This window comes from Phaseolus vulgaris, chromosome 1, assembly GCF_051622355.1.
Source record: "Phaseolus vulgaris cultivar YP4 chromosome 1, ASM5162235v1, whole genome shotgun sequence".
NCBI lineage: Eukaryota > Viridiplantae > Streptophyta > Magnoliopsida > Fabales > Fabaceae > Phaseolus > Phaseolus vulgaris.
The window spans coordinates 7,548,090-7,568,657 of record NC_143498.1 but is presented as its reverse complement, the minus strand read 5'-3'; the positions used below and the strand labels follow the sequence as shown (position 1 = coordinate 7,568,657).

Below are 20,568 nucleotides of genomic sequence, written 5' to 3'. Positions count from 1 at the left end.
TGAAAATGTAGGTGTATCAGCTAGGTCTTTATTTTTGTAAAATGATCAAATAGGTAGTAGTTTGTTCCTCCATTTTTTGTGTTGAAAGTGAAAATTAATTGGCTCAAAATTTTTTATTGGCCTCAGGGATCAATCAGTCAAAAAATATGTAAAATTTATTAAGAAGTGAACTCTAAGCCTAACTCAGTCTTATAAAACTAACGGATAAGGTTAGGTTTGTTCTCACTTATATACTATGAAATGTCCTAATTTCTAATCTATGTGAAATCTCCAACATCCTTCCTCACGCCGATAATGACAACTCGTGCATGGAACCATATAATTATAGGTGGTCCGATAGCGGGTTACCTAATAAGCCCAACAAACTCTCGCTAGGATAAAATTTAAATGACTTTGATACCATATTAAGAAGTGAACTTTAAGCCTAACTCTACCTTATAAAATCAGTTGATTAGGTGAGGTTTGCTCCTAATATTTTATGAAATGTCTTAATTTCTAGTCGATGTGGGATCTCCAACAAAATTGTTTGTTAATTTTTTCAATCTGATTTGTGTTAAATTGTTGGAATTCTTGTGGTTTGCTAAAGCTAGTTGAATAAAACAAGGATCTCTTGGTGGACTTGTTAGTTTGGTAAAAAGAATGAAGTGTCAAAACCCTGCCTTCCAAATTCTTGAACTATTGGGAGAAGGCCAAGGAATATTGATTTATTACTAATATCACTAATTTATCCTTCATCTAAAAGCTCTTTATACATACATTATGATAAATCAGATGCTATAATGCCATTTTGGGGCTAACAATTCCAGTAACTTAGATTATACTAGGTCAGAAAATTAGTATGTGTCTGCATGCACTTGCAAGTGTGTGTATTGCATAAACTAGGTCATTGTACATTTAGAGAAGAGATAGACGAATAAAATTGAGTGAAAAACTCTAATGAGCAAATTTGACTTTTGAATCAATATTTCTTCATCTTTCGTCCAATTTTTTTTATCAGTCCTACTTGAATGATAACTTGGTTGAGGTATTATTTAATGGTCATGTCACAGAAACAAATGTGCTGTTTACCAATTGTCTGCTTCTTTTACATCAGGCAGAAATTCAGCTTAATCTTCAAAAGAGGAGAGGACATGGAGTGCTGTCTGTACTTCAGCCAAAGTTCAGTGGTGTGCTTGGTGAAGCCCTAGATGTGGCAGCTAGGTGGAGTGGAGACGTTGTGAGTGCATTAAACAATCTTCATATATGTTTGCGCATGAATTTCTGTTACATGCGTGTTTACTTATTGCTATCTGGGTAAAATGAATTTGTCTGATATCTGGTCAAGAGTTAATTTTGAGTATGTGGGGTAATGCTCATTAGTTTAGTTCTGTAAGTTTATGTTCATCTTTTTAATTTAAAATATGACTAACACAGTTAAATCTAAAGTAGTATCTCTTTATGCTCTCCCTTGGTGATTGTCCGTAATAGATCAATATCCTTTTAATATAAAAAAATACAGTTTTTCAGTTGATTATTGGATTGAATTTGGTGTACAGGCAATGTGTTGAGTGAGGGCTATTTTTATGAGAGCGTGATGAGCAAATCTCAACCACATATTCACCATCCATCAATGAGGATTAAAACTTACTTAATTGTTGCACGACCACAAAATGTTTTAATCATGACCATTGACCTACATTTGTTCTCCCTCCCTTCTCTTTCTATGTATAACACAAAAGTTCACCTCGGTTGTTTTGGCTGACAAAATTACTCCTCTTATAACATTTGTAGATATAAAATTTAATCATTTCAATATTTGAATCATACTATATAATCCTGATGCTCATGAATACCTAATTGATATATTTCTAGATTTTTAAAATAAAGAAATTTACTTCTCTTTTAAATAGCATATTCATTAAAACTAAGTAATGTTATGAAGTATATCAATTAATATTTAAATTATATGAAATTTTGTAACCTTGATCTACTTGATGATAGCTTTCAATGCAACAGTTTGATTGATGGAATTTAACATATGTAGATAGCTATTAAAGGTCATTTTACAAAGTTTGACGTCTTAATGGACTTTAAGTTGAGCAGGATTAGGCTTTTTTAAGGGCTTGTTTGCTGGACATGATATATTGGGAGATTGACATGTATAATCCTATCCTGTGTTTGGCATACACAGGATAACAAACTAAATAATAATAGGACATAGTATAAATTAACTTTTAATTTATATCTATTTACAAATTAGAGAAATTATGATAAGTATTTTTCATGTTATAAAAAGTCTATATAAGATTTAAAATTATAATTATTATTTAAAAAAATATTTAATTAATTCTAATATTTTAATATGTAATATAATTTAAATTTATGTGTCACAATAATTATAAATATAAATACATATAAGATAATATACTAAATAAAAAATTATGATATATATATATATATATATATATATATATATATTCTTATAGGAGTTAATATTAAGAAAAAACATTTTTTATTTAGTTACATTTTCTTAAAATTATTATTATGAATAAAATATTTTACTATGAGAGAGAGAGAGGGAGGGGGAGAGAGCTTATCCTGCTGTGTTGAACCTAAAAGACTTCCTCCCTTACTATAAGAAAGACATTAGAGTGACAGGATACAATAAGTGACAACATAACACCATCATATCATGTTGCCACAAACAAAATCACAAAACCCATTCTATCATATCTTGTCAGCCAATTGGAGTCTATATATTCTTTTTTGTTACCATGGAATTCAAAGAGCATCATCTATTGAATCCAATACTCATTCCTTTTTGTAATACTGATCCCCCAATTGGTGTATATTATTCAGATCACTATTGAAAAAACTGTTTTGCAACAAAACTACAGTTATTATGAACTTCAAGGTGAATATGTGTTGCCTGGCACCCGAGATCGTAATTCTGTTGACAGAGAAGGTGGCCTTATGAAAAGGCTAATGTCTGGTCATATTGGCAATGCTATATCCTCTATGGGAAGGTGGAGAATGAAACTTGAAGTTCCTAGAGCAGAGGTTGCTGAGATGCTTCCCCTTGCAAGGCTTCTTTCTCGAAGTTTGGATCCAGCTGTTCGTTCAAGATCTAAGGTTGTCTCACTATCATTATTTATGCCTTGGGGAGTTACATATATTCATTATCAACCATCTGAATATAGCATATTAATATGCTTTGCTAATGCCTTAATTTTGACAACTTCTAGAAATGTATATCATATATCTAGACTCAGTGAGTGTCTAGGTTTTTTAATTGTGTAAATATACTAATTCAATGATTTGTTCCTTTGAATTTTTTATGTTCACTATATAAATATCATATTCATGATGTTCATTAGGCATGTAGTTTACCACATGTGCTTGTTTATTTTCTCTCTACCTATTGACTTGCACATAAAGAGAGGAAAACCAAAACTAGGCATGGCAGATGGACCCACTGTTGTCTTTTATTGTCAACTGCTTTGTTGACCTCTCTATGCTGCATCAGTTTCCAGTGGATAATCTCAGGAATTAGGGTAGAATAATTGATTTCGTACATTATGCTAAGACTACATCAGTCATATACACAAGGCTGGATGGAAAGCTAATTTAGGAAATACAGTAACAACACTAATTTAATCAAATCCCTATGATTCAGGGATATTTCCCTTGTTCATTTTAATTGTAATCTGCTAAATAAGGAAATATTAAATGTGGTTGCTCTCAGGTTACTACGTCTGGCCACTGTCAATTACCTTCGTTTGCTTGGTCATTCACTAGAGACCCAGCCACAGTGCCACACCACATGCTCTTGACATCCCCAAGTTTTTGTATCTCCTCCAATGTATCATTGTCACGGTTACACATGGTAGTAGATCTGGCTACCACTCACCTTTATATCCCCTCTTCAGATGTGGCCTCACCTTCTCCATTTGTGCCTTGAGTTTTTCAATGCATTTGCTCAAAGCCATTGCAGTGCCTTGAGTTGTTAACTTTTTGGATTTTGTGAGCTAACACATGGCTGGTACCTGCTCTTCTGAGTTCAAGATATCTCCAGTTGGCTAGGAGTATGGCCTGAACAAGAATACTCCTTATGAGACTCGGGCACTCTTATGAGTGAGTTAGGCCTTCTCCATTTCATTGGCCAAAATAAAAGTTGATTACATTGGCCATATCTCTCCCAACCCAAGCCTGATTTCAGCCTACTTGTTTACACACCCTTCTGGCTTATATGCTCTCCATACTACAATCCTCCCCTCCCCACAATGCACTGCTTTCAGGTTGGCAGGTAGCTATCTCTCTCTCCTAAAACTGATCTGGTGCAGCACACCTTTTACCTCTCCTTACATACACTCAATTATTTTTGGGCCTAAGGCCTACATCACTCTGACCTCATATCATGTAGAGAATATTTTTAGTAAGAGTGGAAAGGAATAGATGAAATATATTTCTGAGATATCTTACAAATGTGATTACAGTCTCTATTTATAGACTGTTTTACAACCTAATTAAGGAAAGAAATAATAGGTAATGAAAGCAAGAAATAATGGGTGTTTAAAGTTGTACAAATCAAATCACTAACAAATTTGTCCTAATAAATATAAAATGGAATATGCACTTAATTATAACATAATTCTCCTGATTATGCAACACTCCCCCTCAAGTTGGTGAATGTATATCTATCATTCCCAACTTGCAAGTAAGATCTTCGAATTGTTTGTGGGAAGTCCCTTAGTAAACATATCTGCCAATTGGAGTCTTGAAGGGATGTACTCAGTGGCTATAAGACAATCATCCAACTTCTCTTTAATAAAGTGTCGGTCTATCTCTACGTGCTTTGTTCGATCATGTTGAACCGGATTGTGTGCAATACTGATAGCGGACTTATTATCACACGCCAAACCCATAGGAGCTTCATATTTTATTTTTAGGTCATCAAGTATGATCTTCATCCATAAGAGTTCACACACCCCTTGAGCCATGGCTCTAAATTCTGCCTCTGCACTTGATCTTGCAACTACATTTTGCTTCTTGCTCCTCCATGTCACCAGATTTCCACCCAAGAACATGCAGTAGCCTGTGGTGGATCTCCTATCAACAATCGATCCTACATAGTCAACATCAGTATATACTTTCATGGATAAGTTTTCCCCCTTTTTGAATAGCAATCCTTTTCCTGGAGAGGCTTTTAAGTACTGAATAATTTTATCTACTGCCTGCAAGTGTCTTTCTCTTGGATCATGCATAAATTGACTAACCACACTAACTGCATAGGCTATATCTGGCCTAGTCTGTGAAAGATAAATGAGTTTTCCCACAAGTCTTTGATATTGTGTCTTCTCCACTTTTGGGTTTTCCTCATCATTCCCAATCCTATGATTTTGCTCTATTGGCACTCCAGTGGGCTTACAACCCAACTTACCAATCTCTTTGAGAAGATCAAGGATGTATTTCCTTTGAGAAATAAAGATGCCCTGTCTCGAGTAAGCCACCTCTATCCCAAGGAAGTACTTCAGCTTCCCAAGATCCTTCATTTCAAATTGAGCAGCTAGTCTCTCCCTCAAATTTTGTTTTTCAATCTCATCATCACCTGTAATAATCATATCATCTACATAGACCAAAAGTAGAGTGAGTTTACCATTATGAGAATGTTTTATAAACAGAGTATGGTCACCTTGGCTTTGTCGGTACCCCAAAGATACCATAGCTTGAGTAAACCTTCCAAACCAAGCACGAGGTGATTGTTTAAGACCATATAGGGCCTTCTTAAGTCTGCACGCCTTATTCCCTTCATTAACAATACCATAACCAGGTGGAATCTCCATGTATACTTCTTCCTCCAAGCTTCCATGCAAGAAGGCATTTTTAACATCAAATTGATGCATTGCCCAACCAAAGTGTGCTGCCAGGGAGAGAATAATTCTGACGGTATTCATTTTTGCCACTGGAGCAAAAGTCTCCTCATAATCGATCCCATAGGTTTGAGTGTACCCTTTTGCAACCAACCTTGCTTTATACCGATCCAGTGTGCCATCAGACTTATACTTAACTGTGTATATCCACCTACAACCCACTGCTTTCTTATCTTTTGGTCTCTCTACAATCTCCCAAGTCTCATTCCTTTCTAACGCACTCATTTCTTCATTCATGGCTCGAATCCAGTTCTCATCTTTTAAGGCTTCTTGTACCGATGTAGGGATTTTGATAGAATCAATAGCTGAAAGAAAACTCTGGTGCTGCATAGAAAGTTTTTCTGTAGACACAAATTGGGATATAGGATATTTGGCACAAGATCTTTTTTCTTTTCTCAAGGCAATAGGTAAATCATTTAGGTTAGGTTCAAAAGCAGTATTTAAGGTGTCCTCAAGAGTCTCACTGGTATGAGTTCTTACCTCCGGTTCAGACAATTGAAGTTGCTGTTCGACCAGGACGGGTTCTTGTTGCCTTCGCTGATATTGTTTTCCAAAATATTTGTCTTCATTATTCTTCTCTGGTAATGATGTTGGTGCAGGGTCTTTGTCATCCTCCCTAAGAACGAAATCCTGCAACAAAGGAAAAGGTGGCAACTCAAGGTCCTCAGCTTCTTGAATACTCTCCCCCTGAAGCTGAGAATTAGGAAAGAAAGACTCTGTTTCATGGAAGGTGACATCTTTGGAAATATAAACTTTACGACTTTGAGGATGATAACATTTATACCCCTTTTTGTTGGGGGCATAACCGATGAAGAGACATTTGATGGCGCGAGGATCTAACTTACCCCGATAAGGACTATGAACATGGACAAAAGCAGGACAACCAAAGACACGATTCTGAAGACTATTCAACATGGGAATAGAAGGATAGAATGTGGTCATAACCTGAATAGGAGTAACACCCTCTAGAACCCGAGAGGGTAATCTATTAATCAAATAAGTGGCAGTTAGGACTGCTTCCCCCCAGTAAGATCTAGGAACAGGCGGTGGTCAATGGCGGTGGCAGTAACGGTCAATGGTGCAAGGTGGTGGTGGTGGTCAATGGAGAAAGGATAAGAAAAATAGAAAGTTGCAGCAATGAAGGCTGTCAAAAAAAAATAAAAAATAATTGCAGCAATGAAGGCTGCCAAGGAAAATGATTACAGTAATGAAGGCTGTCAAGGAAAATGATTACAGCAATGAAGGCTAAAAAAAAATTGCGGAAGCAAAGTCTCCTAGATCAGGAGCTCTGATACCAAGTGGAAAGAAATAGATGAAATATATTTCTGAGATATCTTACAAATGTGATTACAGTCTCTATTTATAGACTGTTTTACAACCTAATTAAGGAAAAAAATAATAGGTAATGAAAGCAAGAAATAATGGATGTTTAAAGCTGTACAAATCAAATCACTAACAGATCTGTCCTAATAAATATAAAATGGAATATGCACTTAATTATAACATAATTCTCCTGATTATGCAACAGTAAGTATAGTCTAGTTTCTTTTCTGTCTCTTTATCCAAAATTCACTATTCATTTGTATAACCGTTTTTTTCTCTTACGGAAAACTGATCATGCATGTTTCTACATTGTGTATGCAGGATTTCTTCATACAAAATTTGCAGTCAGTGGGATTATACACTGAAAGCCTTCAACAATTGCTTGAGGTATTGTCCAAAGATTGCCATATGTTATTTTCCTTTCTAGAGATGCAATATTTGATGCCTGACTTGAGATGAATACAAAAGAATAGAAAATGAATTACAGAACTTTATTCCCCTCTCTTGGTTTGTCATATTTATAATGATGTTGGAAGTTCAGATACAATCAATGAGAGGAAAGATAAAAGAACAAGAAAGGTTTCACCTAGAAAATAGGTACAACACAAAACACATAGCAGCTTTTCAATAAAGTGTATTTACGATGACCTATTCTAACAGCTTGAATATGCCACCTGGGGTCTTTTGAATTATTATTTATTGATAATATTAATTAGCCCGATAAAATGTATTGAATTTCAATGGTATACACAACTTGCAGACAGTGAGGGGGCTTCATGCTCCATCAAATGATGTTGTTCTTGAAGATTTAAGTCTGCCTGGTTTATCTGAACTCAAAGGTCATTGGCATGGATCTCTTGATGCTAGCGGTGGGGGAAATGGAGACACCCTGGTAAATTTTTTTAGGTTTGTTGTATTCTTGTTAGTTGTATGAATAATTTAATTTGAGTATTGACTTTCTTATTCTGTTATTTCAGGCAGAATTTGATTTTCATGGAGAGGACTGGGAGTGGGGAGACTACAAAACTCAGCGTGTGTTGGCAGTTGGTGCTTACAGTAATGATGACGGTATGCACCTGGAGAAAATTCTTATCCAGAAGGATAATGCCACCATCCATGCAGATGGAACATTGCTAGGGCCTAAAACCAACCTCCATTTTGCAGTCTTAAATTTTCCTGTTAGTCTGGTTCCAACTGTTGTACAGATCATTGAATCTACAGCAATGGACGTTGTTCATTCTCTGCGGCAGTTATTGGCACCTATTAAGGGTATATTGCATATGGAAGGAGATCTTAGAGGAAGTTTAGCAAAACCAGAATGTGATGTGCAAGTAAGGCTACTTGATGGCTCTGTTGGTGGTGTTGATCTTGGAAGAGCCGAAGTTGTTGCCTCTCTAACCTCAACCAGTCGTTTTCTTTTCAATGCAAAATTTGAACCTATAACCCAAAATGGTCATGTACTTGTTCAGGGTAGCATTCCTGTTGCGTTTGTACAAAATAACACATTACAGGAAGATGTTGAATTAGATAAGAATCAGATTACTTGGGTTCCTGATTGGGTGAAGGAGAAGAATAGAGGGACTGCTGATGATGCTAGTGACAAAAAGGTTAGTAGAGATAGAAATGAAGAAGGTTGGAATACTCAATTAGCAGAAAGCCTTAAAGGACTAAATTGGCAAATTTTAGATGTTGGAGAAGTCAGGATTGATGCTGATATAAAAGATGGGGGAATGACATTGGTTACAGCTTTATCTCCTCATGCCAATTGGCTTCAGGGAAATGCAGATTTGAAGCTTGAGGTTGGTAAAATGAATATAATTTTTTCTCAAATATTTGATATTTACTTCTCTGAATCTTGTCATATGGCTTGACTTAATAGGTCAGAGGTACAGTTGATCAACCAGTACTTAATGGACACGCATCTTTCCACAGGGCATCTATTTCTTCACCAGTGCTACGAAAACCACTTACCAACTTTGGTGGAAATGTTCACGTGCAATCAAACCGGTTATGCATCACCTCATTGGAGAGTAGGGTAAGCAGAAAAGGAAAGCTCCTCGTAAAAGGGAATCTGCCACTCAGAGCGAGTGAAGCAGCAGCTGATGACAAGATTGAATTGAAGTGTGAAGTTTTAGAAGTACGGGCACAAAAAATATTAAGGTATCTTTCATAGCTTCTTTAGATTTCTTAAGTTTACTTCTTGACTAGATAATGGATGTAGACATGCTTATGTGATGACTAAATCATAAATATTGCTGATTTTTGGAACTGCATCCTCCACCTCCGGCCTTGTTATATATAGTCTCTTTTTAACCAGATGTTATACTTTTGTCAGTGGTCAGGTTGATTCTCAGTTGCAAATAACTGGTTCGATATTGCAACCAAACATATCTGGGAATATCAAAATAAGTCAGGGAGAAGCATATTTGCCACATGATAAAGGTGGTACTCCTACTAATAGATTTCCATCCAAACATTCTGGGCTTCCTACTGCTGGTGTCAGTCGTGTGTTTGCTTCAAGATATGTTTCACGATTTCTTAACTCAGAGTCTGCTTCTTCAAGGACGAAAGTGTCTCAATCCTCTGGCTCTGGTATTACTTTACATGTCTATCTGTTTACCCTGTGATTTTTTATAATAATTTGGTGGTGAATGATCTGAAATCAGAATGGATCCCTTATTATCATTGAAACTGAAAAACTCTTGCATCCCTTTCTATATCATTAGATTTACCTCCTGAAGGGTTCCCCCACTCCAATGTGATCATGATTCCTATGGATCTGGTTCACCAAACTCTTCCTTTGTTGCTCCTTAATAATTGTTGGCCTGGCTGTAGGCCTAAGAACAATGTTCAAACAACTGTAGTTGCATATTTTATAGAAGTATCAATTGGATTAAAGTCTACATTTCAATTTCCTCTGGAAAGCATGTTTATTTTGAGAGAGAGTAGTTATTTTTTATTGGCATGTCAATTCCAATTTCCAAGCCTATTGTCTAAATCATTGAACAAATGCTTCTTGAGATGTTGAATTCGATCATGAAAATCCTAATCTTTGTCTGCAACCTGTTAGAGATCCCACATCGACTAAAGATAAAGACATTTATAGTATATAAATGAGTGCAAACCGCACTTTATAAGCCAGTTTTATAAGGTTGAGTTAAACTTAAAGTTCATTTCTTAATATGGTATCAGAGTCATTTAGAACCTATCCTAAAGAGAGTTTGTTGTTGGGTTTATCAGGCCACCTATTATCGGGCCCTATTGGACTACCCATATTATATAGTCCCACCACAATTTGGCAACCTCGACGTTAGGGGTGTGTGTTGAAGATCCCACATCGACTAAAGATAAAGACATTTCATAGTATATAAGTGAGTGCAAACTTTATCTTATAAGTCGGGTTTATAAAGTTGAGTTAGGCTTAAAGTTTACTTAATACAACCGAATCTGGCACAAAATCACTATTGCTACAAAATATCAAATGTGTTAATCATATTATGTGTTCTTGAGTCAGGTGAATCATGACAAGGAGAAAATAAATTTTTTCCATCTCACATACTTCATAATAAGCCTTAGGAGATACCTGGATCAATAATTTGATTCCTTGATCTTCTACTTTTGCTTACACTGTTCATGACTTAGTTCAGGTTATTATGTTATATTATTCACAATGGCAGTTAGTACATGTATTGATAACTTTCTTTCCTACGAAATCAACAGTGACGGTTAATAAGTCAACTCAGGTTGAAAAGCAGATGGAGCAAGTGCAGATTAAACCAAATGTAGAAATCTGTCTCAATGATTTGAAGCTTGTGCTTGGACCAGAGTTGAAGGTAGTTTATCCTTTGATTCTTAATTTCGGTGTAAGTGGAGAGCTTGAGTTAAATGGTCTAGCCCATCCCAAATGGATAAAACCTAGAGGCATACTAACATTTGAGAATGGTGAAGTTGATCTAGTTGCCACACAGGTATGTGTAACATTTTATTTTTGCAACTCTTGCAAATTGTACACTTCAGTGTGATTTCTTTGAGTCCAGTTTTCTTTTGGTTTGTCTTTAGTATTTATTAATATGTTGTTTATGTTCATACTATCCTTTTCAAATGCAGGTGAGGTTAAAACGAGAGCATTTAAACATTGGAAAATTTGAGCCAGAGTATGGATTAGATCCCATGCTTGATTTAGCTTTGGTTGGATCTGAGTGGCAATTCAGAATTCAAGGTAGAGCTAGCAATTGGCAGGAAAAACTTGTGGTGACCTCAACACGTTCTGTGGAACAGGATGCACTCTCACCTACTGAGGTAAACATTCGGCTAGGAGAAAAATATCTTTAGAATATTCCTATTCATTATACATTTTTCTATTTCCTATTTTGAAAGAGTTTGATTGTTACAAATGGAGGTGATAAGAATATAATTGGTTGTGATTGTTATCTATAAAATAACTATTTGTTTCCTTACCTAGTTCATGTTGGTATCAGAGCCCCCAATCTTTGGAGCCCTAGTTTTGTTGCCATGTAAACAGTCATTGTTGCCACTGTTTGCCATCATTGTTGAGGTAAGTGGTGTGCCAAAAAGGTGTGGCAGCATGTCTGTACCCTTTTTCATGTCACCACCACCGCTTTTCACCATGCGTGGCAGTGCGTCTGTCCCCTTTTTCCATCAGCAATTACTAGTGTCGAAATCGCCTTGTCATCCTAATCGGAGTTTGTTTGATTATTTAGTGGTTTTTTCTCTCCTCTTCATCTTTGGTCTCTTCTACTGCCACTATACTAATTATGTCAATGTACATCTATCCATTGATGAATTGAATAGAACTAAATATAATACTTGGGCTTTAGCTAAGAGTCATGATTATGTTGATCATCTTACCTAGAGTGTGGTCACTATTGCTAAAAATGAGGTTTCCTGTTGGCTGAAAATTAATGCTCAATCATGCATAGTTCTCAAGTCTACTATTCACTGATATTTAAAACAGATATTTGGAGAGGTCACTCAAATGACACTTATATGTGACAACCAGGTTGTCATTCATATTAGCTGAAATCCCCTCTTTCATGAAAGAACCAAACATTTTGAAATTGATTGTTATTTTATTCAAGAAAAGATCGTATCTGAATACATCAAGAATGAGTTTGTTAGTTCAAAATGATCAATTAATTGATATTTTCACTAAATCTTTACGGGGACCTATAATTGATTATAATTATTTATTGATTATATTTATAACAAGCTTGGTACATACGATTTATATGCACAAACTTGAGAGGGAGTGTTAGATGTAATGGGCTAAGCCCATATGTTTTGTATGTTTCTTATCTATAAATACATAACCGGATGTGTTCATTATACACTAGGGATTAATCCCATACCTTATTTTATTTTATTTTCACATAGAAAATCTGAATTACTGCAATTGGCATCACATTCTTGTTCCGCTGAGAACCTCAAAGGAATTTTCGCTGAAATAAGATAATGATGAAGGCGATGTGCCCTAAATTAAAGACAAAAGTCTTGTTCCGCTAAGAACCTCAGGAGTTTTCGGTGAAATAAGATAATGATGAGGGTGATGTGCCCTAGTTAATGACAAAAGCTCTAATGAACATGATTAGAGATGCAAATGACAAGATGTGTATTAAAGGAAAAGAAAGAATAGGGTAAATCCCTTGTGTATATTGAACACATAGGGTTATGTTTATATAGGAAAAAGAAACATATGGGCTAAGCCCATTACATAAATATGAGATATCTAACAATATCTATAATATCTCATAATATCAAATAATATCTAATTATATCTAATAATATCTAACACTCCCCCTCAAGCTGGTGCATATAGATCATATGTACCCAGCTTGTTACAAATGTAATCAATCCTAGGTCCTCGTAAGGGTTTAGTAAAAATATCTGCTAATTGATTATTTGAATTAACAAACTCAGTCTTGATATCTCCTGATATAATCTTTTCTCGAATGAAATGACAATCAATCTCAATATGTTTTGTCCTTTCATGAAAAACTGGATTTGAGCTAATATGAAGAGCAGCCTGATTATCACATATCAGTGTCATTTGAGTAACCTCTCCAAATTGCAATTCTTTAAGTAACTGTTTAAGCCAAATAAGCTCACAAGTAGCCGAGGCCATAGCTATATATTCTGCTTCTGCACTAGATCTTGCCACAACACTTTGTTTCTTGCTCTTCCAAGAGATCAAGTTATCACCAATGGAGACACAATAACCAGAAGTTGACCTTCTATCAGATGGAGATCCTGCCCAATCAGCATCTGAATAACAAACGACTTTAGTATGGTTATTATGACCATATAACAAACCTTTTCCAGGAGAGCCTTTAATGTACTTCACTATACGAATGACTGCATTCCAATGATCTTCACATGGAGAATTAAGAAATTGACTCACCACACTGACTGCAAAGGAAATATCAGGACGAGTAACAGTGAGATAGTTCAATCTTCCAACTAATCTCCTGTACTTCTCAGGATCTGAAAGAGGTTCCCCCTGATTGGGTAGAAGCTTGACGTTGGGATCCATGGGAGTATCAACAGATTTCGAATTCATCAACCCAATTTCCTCCAAAATATCTAATGCGTATTTTCTTTGAGAGATAACAATACCAGTATTGGATTGTGCTACCTCAATCCCCAAGAAATATCTGAGTTTCCAAGATCTTTGGTCTGAAAGTGTTGACAAAGGTGTTGTTTTACTTGTGAGATGCCATGGTGATCACTGCCTGTAAGAACAATGTCATCAACATATACTACAAGATAGATACACCCAGCACTCGAGTGACGATAAAAAACTGAATGATCGCCTTCACTGCGAGTCATACCAAATTGTTGAACAACATTGCTAAATTTTCCAAACCAAGCCCTAGGAGACTGCTTGAGGCCATATAAGGATTTGCGAAGACGACATACCAATCCAGAAGACTCCCCCTGAGCAACAAAACCGGGAGGTTGCTCCATATAAATTTCTTCCTGCAAATCCCCATTAAGAAAAGCATTTTTAACATCCAGTTGATAAAGAGGCCATTGTTGAAGAGCAGCCATAGCTATGAATAAGCGAACAGAGGCCATCTTTGCTACTGGAGAAAAAGTATCACCATAGTCTAAACCAAAAATTTGGGTATAACCCTTAGCCACAAGACGAGCTTTGAGACGATCAATAGTACCATCAGGACCAACTTTGATAGCAAAAATCCACCTGCAACCAACAACAGATTTCCTAGATGGTAAAGGAACAAGTTCCCAAGTTCCATTATTCTGAAGCGCATTCATTTCATCAAGCATGGCCTGACGCCAACCAGGATGGGCTAAGGCATCACCTACAGATTTTGGAATGGATACAGAAGAAATAGACGAAAGGCAGGTATAAAAGGGTTGAGATAGTCTATGGTAACTCAAAGCAGTATAATGTGGAGAGGGATTACGAGTAGAACGTATACCTTTACGGATAGCAATAGGAAGATCAGGTTCAACAGTCGGAGGTTCAACTATAGGAGCCGGAGGGGGATGAGGTGTTGGCACCAAAATAGAGTCTGCTGATGGACGATGAGACGGTTGACGACGACTATACACCTGAAGAGTTGGCGGCGGGGGTGAATTGTTAGGTGCACTAGGCACAACAAGAGGAATATTAACTTGATTAGATGAAGAAATTGAAGGAGAAGGACAAGACTTAAAGTAAAGGGAAGATTCACTGAAGGTGACATCTGCTGAAATAAAATAACGGTTTAAAGACGGTGAGAAACATTTATATCCTTTTTGTGATCTAGTGAACCCTAAAAAGACACATTTGTGTGACTTAGGAGATAATTTATCAAGACCAGGACTAAAATTATGAACAAAACATGTGGACCCAAAAACTTTGGGAGGTAAAGAGTGGAGAGGGTCATGTGGAAATAAAATAGAATGAGGAATTTTGTTATCTAAAACTGAAGATGGCATGCGATTAATGAGATAACATGCACTAAGAACAGCATCACCCCAAAAACGCTGAGGAACATCACCATGGATTAAAATAGTACGAGTTGTTTCAACAAGATGTCTATTCTTGCGCTCAGCTACCCCATTTTGTTGAGGTGTATAAGCACATGAAGTTTGATGAAGAATACCATGAGAAGCCATAAAATTTTTAAAAGAATGAGAAAGATACTCACGTCCATTATCACTGCGCAAAATTCGGATGGAAATTCCAAATTGATTTTTAATTTCATTGTAAAATATTTGAAATATAGAAAACAACTCAGAACGGTTTTTCATTAAAAATACCCAAGTACATCTTGAATAATCATCAATAAAAGTAACAAAATATTGAAATCCTAAATTAGACTTAATACGACTTGGTCCCCAAATGTCAGAGTGAACTAAGGCAAAAGGAGATGAAGCACGTTGTGAGACACTACGAGGAAAAGAACTACGAATGTGTTTCCCTAACTGACACGACTCACACGATAAAGTAGACACATTAGACAAACTTGGAACAAGCTGTTGCATCTTGGCAAGACTAGGATGACCCAACCGAGCATGAATGAGAGATGGAGAATCCATAATTGCGCCAACATGTGCAGAGATCTGTAGTTGATAAAGTCCATGAGACTCACATCCGGTGCCAATCATCCGTCCCGAACTCCGGTCCTGTAAAGTAACAGAATCTTTGGTAAAAGAAATAACACAGTCAAGGGAACGAGTGAGACGACTAATGGATAATAAGTTAAATGGAGACCCAGGGACATAAAGAACATTATCAATAGATAAAGATGAAAAAAGATTAATAGTACCAACACCATGTGATGGTACCCTATATCCATTGGCCATGGTAACTGAAGGTAAATAACCCGTAGTAGATAGGGAAGAGAAAAAAGATTTATTACCAGTAATGTGATCAGTGGCACCTGAATCTAGAACCCAAGGGCCATGGGAAGTGGAGTGAGTGAGGCCAACAAAAGATGTACCTGAATGTGCAACAGAAGCCGTGGAACTAGGGTTCTGACGATCCTCATACCATTTAAGAAATTCATTGAAAATAGCAGGCTGGCTTGGGGTATCAATTGAAGTATGGTCCATGGTAGAAGGTTGCACAGGGGCAATTTGAGCAACCGCAACAGATCTAGGAGGACGACCATGTAAGGCATAACATCTGTCAATTTTGTGGCCAAGTTTGCCACAATGGTCACACTTGTGACGCCCTTTGCCCGGCTTGTGAGGGCGAGTACGATCATTATGCTGAGATACTAAAGCAGAAAAGTCATCAACATGAGACGTTATATCAGCGATGTGTTTACCTGGCACACGCGAAAGGGTAGAACAAGTGGAAGTAAAATTGGGCACAATAGGAGATCCCAAAATTTGATCACGAACGTGAGAATAATCATCAGGAAGACCATGTAAACCCATTAACATGAAGAACTTGGATCTTTGTTCTAGTTCTTGAGAAGGAGTAGAGGCAGGAGGTAATAACTCATTAAAATCATGAAGAAGAGCATGAATTTTACCTAGATATTCTGCCATTGTACCATCAAGACGTTTGGGAGCAACAATTGTGAGAAGATTTTGACACACACCATAAAGACGTTGAGTATCATTGGTGTATAATAATTTTGCTTGTTCCCAAACTTCTGAACATGTTTCATAGGTACGAAAAATTTGTTTTAAAGATGAGTGAATGGTCGATTTGATAACAATGCATAATTGAGCATCAATTTTCGACCAACGAACAACCTCATTTTCAGCAAGAGTAGGATGAGTAAGATGATCAACATAACCTTGACTCTTAAGCCATAATTTAATATATGATGCCCAAGTGTCATAATTGGTTCCATCCAATTTGTCAATGGAAAGATGAACATTGACGTAATTAGTATAAATAGATGAATCCGGCATAATGACTAAAGAAGAAGCCATAGTGGCAGCGGAAGCGGAAAAAGCCATAAAAGATAAGGACAAATCCAGTCACCGGTTAATTGGCGGGAGCAACAAAGATGAAGGCTCCGACAGCGATTCCGGCGAGATTCCGGCGAAGGTCCGGCGAAGTTCCGGCGGAGGTCCGACGAGACAGTGGGGGTGGTGGCTGGAAAATTCCAGTGAATAGTGGATTCACCAATAAAAATTGAACCCTAAACCCTAAACTCTAACCTTATGCTCTAATACCATATTAAAGGAAAAGAAAGAATAGGGTAAATCCCTTGTGTATATTGAACACATAGGGTTATGTTTATATAGGAAAAAGAAACATATGGGCTAAGCCCATTACATAAATATGAGATATCTAACAATATCTATAATATCTCATAATATCAAATAATATCTAATTATATCTAATAATATCTAACAATGTGAATAGTAGGTGGAGGAGAAAGAGGTTAGTTTTTGTTGGAAGCCACAAATATTAATCAGTGAGCTCTTGATGATACCATTGAGTTTACAAATAATGAAAATCAATTAATGATGTGCAAAAACACAATATCTATTGAGATTGAGGTACAAGCCTATATATAGACTCCGTGATTAGTAGATAGTTAGTTATAACTGACAACAGTAAAGTTGTTACCGAGTGAGTTAGTTATAACAGTAACTGTTTAACTAACAGAACAAAAACTGTTAAGAAGAGAAATAATTCACTTACAAATAGAAGTGTCTTGTGATGGTGAGTTCATGATGAAGAGAAAAGAAAAACTGAGATCTACTTTTGTATTGTTGGATATCCATAATTTACAGAGAAGCACACTTATAGAGTGCTGGAGTTAGTTAGATATAACAAACTCTGTAACAGAAAGATACAGTAGCAGTGGCCTGTTAACTAATCACTAACAACATAGCAAACTACTCACTATCACACACTAACAATTTACAAATAATTGCTCAAAATGTGAAAAAATTTATTTAATTTGAGAACCATAAATGAAATAAAAAAGTGAAGGACCTACCCTTCAAATGGTTTTATACACCTATAAAGTTTATCAGACTCCTTGCTCCTACACTAATGAATCCTTACTCGTTCTGTTCTAAGTGAATCCTTGCTCTTCAATTCTGAAAAAGAATGTGGTCTATTGAATTATTAATTTTTGGATTTGCAAATTCATATTTCTCTAACATAGATATTAATAAATCAAATATATTCAGCTATAAGAAGACAATTTAATTCATCTCAGCAATTACTAACAGAATTCAATCATGTAAATGTGTAGCATTTTCATTATATAGGAACTGACTTGGGGATATTTAATCTATTTCACATCTTAGTTATGATCATCTTAGAGAAATACATAATTTGAAATCTTAGAAGTTGATATCTTTATTTGTATTGTGTTAGTATTAGATCGGGTCCTTAAGCGGATTAATCTCTCAAAATCTTCAGTTGGAACAGAACACTTGGAGCCTAGTACTGTTATGTGATTTTTTAATAGATTTGTTAGTGTTAATGTGAATTATTTCATCTGTGGAAATCAGCATGTTTGTGATTTGATTTTCAGGCAGAATGGTTCTATTAATTGTTTTTATCTGTTCAGGCTGCGAGAAGGTTTGAAAGTCAGTTGGCTGAATCCATTTTGGAAGGAAATGGTCAGTTTGCTTTTGAAAAGCTTGCAACTGCAACTCTGGAAAAATTGATGCCACGAATAGAAGGGAAGGGCGAGTTTGGCCAGGCTAGGTGGAGGCTGGTATATGCACCTCAGATTCCCAGTTTAGTTTCTGTTGATCCTACAGCAGATCCTCTCAAGTCACTTGCCAGTAATATATCGTTTGGTACAGAAGTTGAAGTTCAGCTTGGGAAACGTCTTCAGGTAATCATAATAAAACAACTCTTAAATCTTTGCTTCCATCACCAGTTTTACCGTCAATCAATTAAAAATCTGTATCAAATATCAATAGAGGGGAAAAAATAGCTATGACATTCTTTAATATATATAGACTTGAAAGGATTAATCTGAAAGAAAGAAGATTGTTATATAATTAATTAATTTGAAACAGTACATCCGTATCTATATATAGAGAACTGTAATCCTATAGTATTTCTAGAATCTTTTAGCAGCTTCTAACAACTTCTTGTAGTACACTTAAAATTCTACTAACAACCCTTCTAGTAGTGAATGAATATCTATCATTCCTAGCTTGCATGTGAGATCATGAAATCATTCAGTGGGAAGACCTTTGCTAAATAGATCTACTAACTGAACCCGGATGGGACATAAGAAGTAGTGGTAAGGCCACTATCCAGTTTCTCTTTAATAAAGTGTCGATCTATCTGTATTTAGTCCTATCATGCTGAACTGAACTGTGAGCAATGCTAATAGCTGATTTATTATCACAATAAAGAAGCATAAACTCTTCACATGCCACTTTAAGATCATTTAGAATAATTTTCATCTATAACAATTAACACAACTCCATGTGCCATAGCTTGGAATTCAGCCTTTGCATTCGACCTTGCAACAACATTTTGTTTCTTACTTCTCCAAGTCACCAAATTTTCACCCAAGAACATGCAATATCCTGGGGTGGATTTTCTATCTGTGATAGACCCTGCATAATCTGCTTCAGTATACACTTCTATTTTTAGTTTTCCATTCCTCTTGAACAATAATCCCCTTCCTGGACTTGTTAAAAAATATTGAAGGATTTTGTTCATAGCTTGTAAATGTCTCTTTCTTGGATCATGCATAAATTGACTAACTACACTCACAACATAGGCTATGTCAGGTCTGGGTGAGATAAGTAAATGAGCTTCCCCACAAGTCTTTGATATTGGCCTTTATTCACTGCATAACTACCTTCATCACTCCCAATTCTATGGTTTTGTTCTATAGGAAATCTAGTGGTCTTGCAATCAATCTTACCTATTTCTTTGAAAAATCAAGAACATACTTTCTTCAGGAGATACAGATGCCTTTCTTTGAGTAAGTTGCTTTCATCCTAAGGAAATACTTTAATTTCCTAGATCCATCATGTCAAGCCGAGCAACAAGTTTTTCTTTCAAGATTTTGTTTCTCATGTTCATCTCCTGCAACTATCATATCATTAACATAGGTCAAGAGTAGAGTAAGTTTGCCTTCTGGGAAGGCTTGATGAACAAGGTATTGTCAATTTGACTCTTTTGATACCCCAGAGAGATCATAACTTGAGTGAGTCTACGAAACCAAACACATGGTGACTGCTTAAGTCTATACAAGGACTTCTTCAACCTGCACACATTGTTCCCTTCTTCAATAGGTCTAAAACCTGATGGAATTTCCATGTAGACTTCTTCCTCTAATTGCCCATGCAAGAAAGCATTTTTCACATCAAATTGTTGTAAATCCCAGCCATAATAAGTTGTCAATGA

The 20,568-nt window shown here is 36.1% G+C and overlaps 1 protein-coding gene across 8 annotated transcripts in view; it reads left to right on the top strand.

Moving 5' to 3' along the window:
* The window catches only part of LOC137813368 (protein TIC236, chloroplastic), a 52,895-nt gene that overhangs the window by 30,366 nt on the left and 1,961 nt on the right, over positions 1 to 20,568 (top strand). For 2 of the 8 annotated variants that reach the window (XR_011081421.2, XR_011081420.2), the window contains exons 13-22: positions 1,094 to 1,216; positions 2,839 to 3,111; positions 7,554 to 7,619; positions 7,993 to 8,124; positions 8,210 to 9,031; positions 9,165 to 9,392; positions 9,568 to 9,824; positions 10,953 to 11,200; positions 11,340 to 11,531; positions 18,758 to 19,030. Coding sequence is in view for 5 of the 8 variants with exons in the window: in XM_068615562.2 (XP_068471663.2) it covers positions 1,094 to 1,216; positions 2,839 to 3,111; positions 7,554 to 7,619; positions 7,993 to 8,124; positions 8,210 to 9,031; positions 9,112 to 9,392; positions 9,568 to 9,824; positions 10,953 to 11,200; positions 11,340 to 11,531; positions 18,758 to 19,030 (2,667 nt within the window). In the remaining 3 variants the exon portion in view is untranslated. Of the gene's footprint in view, positions 1 to 1,093; positions 1,217 to 2,838; positions 3,112 to 7,553; positions 7,620 to 7,992; positions 8,125 to 8,209; positions 9,032 to 9,111; positions 9,393 to 9,567; positions 9,825 to 10,472; positions 10,616 to 10,952; positions 11,201 to 11,339; positions 11,532 to 18,757; positions 19,031 to 20,568 lie in introns of those variants that run through there. The other 6 variants (XM_068615562.2, XM_068615561.2, XM_068615564.2 and 3 more) reach the window with 4 other exon arrangements.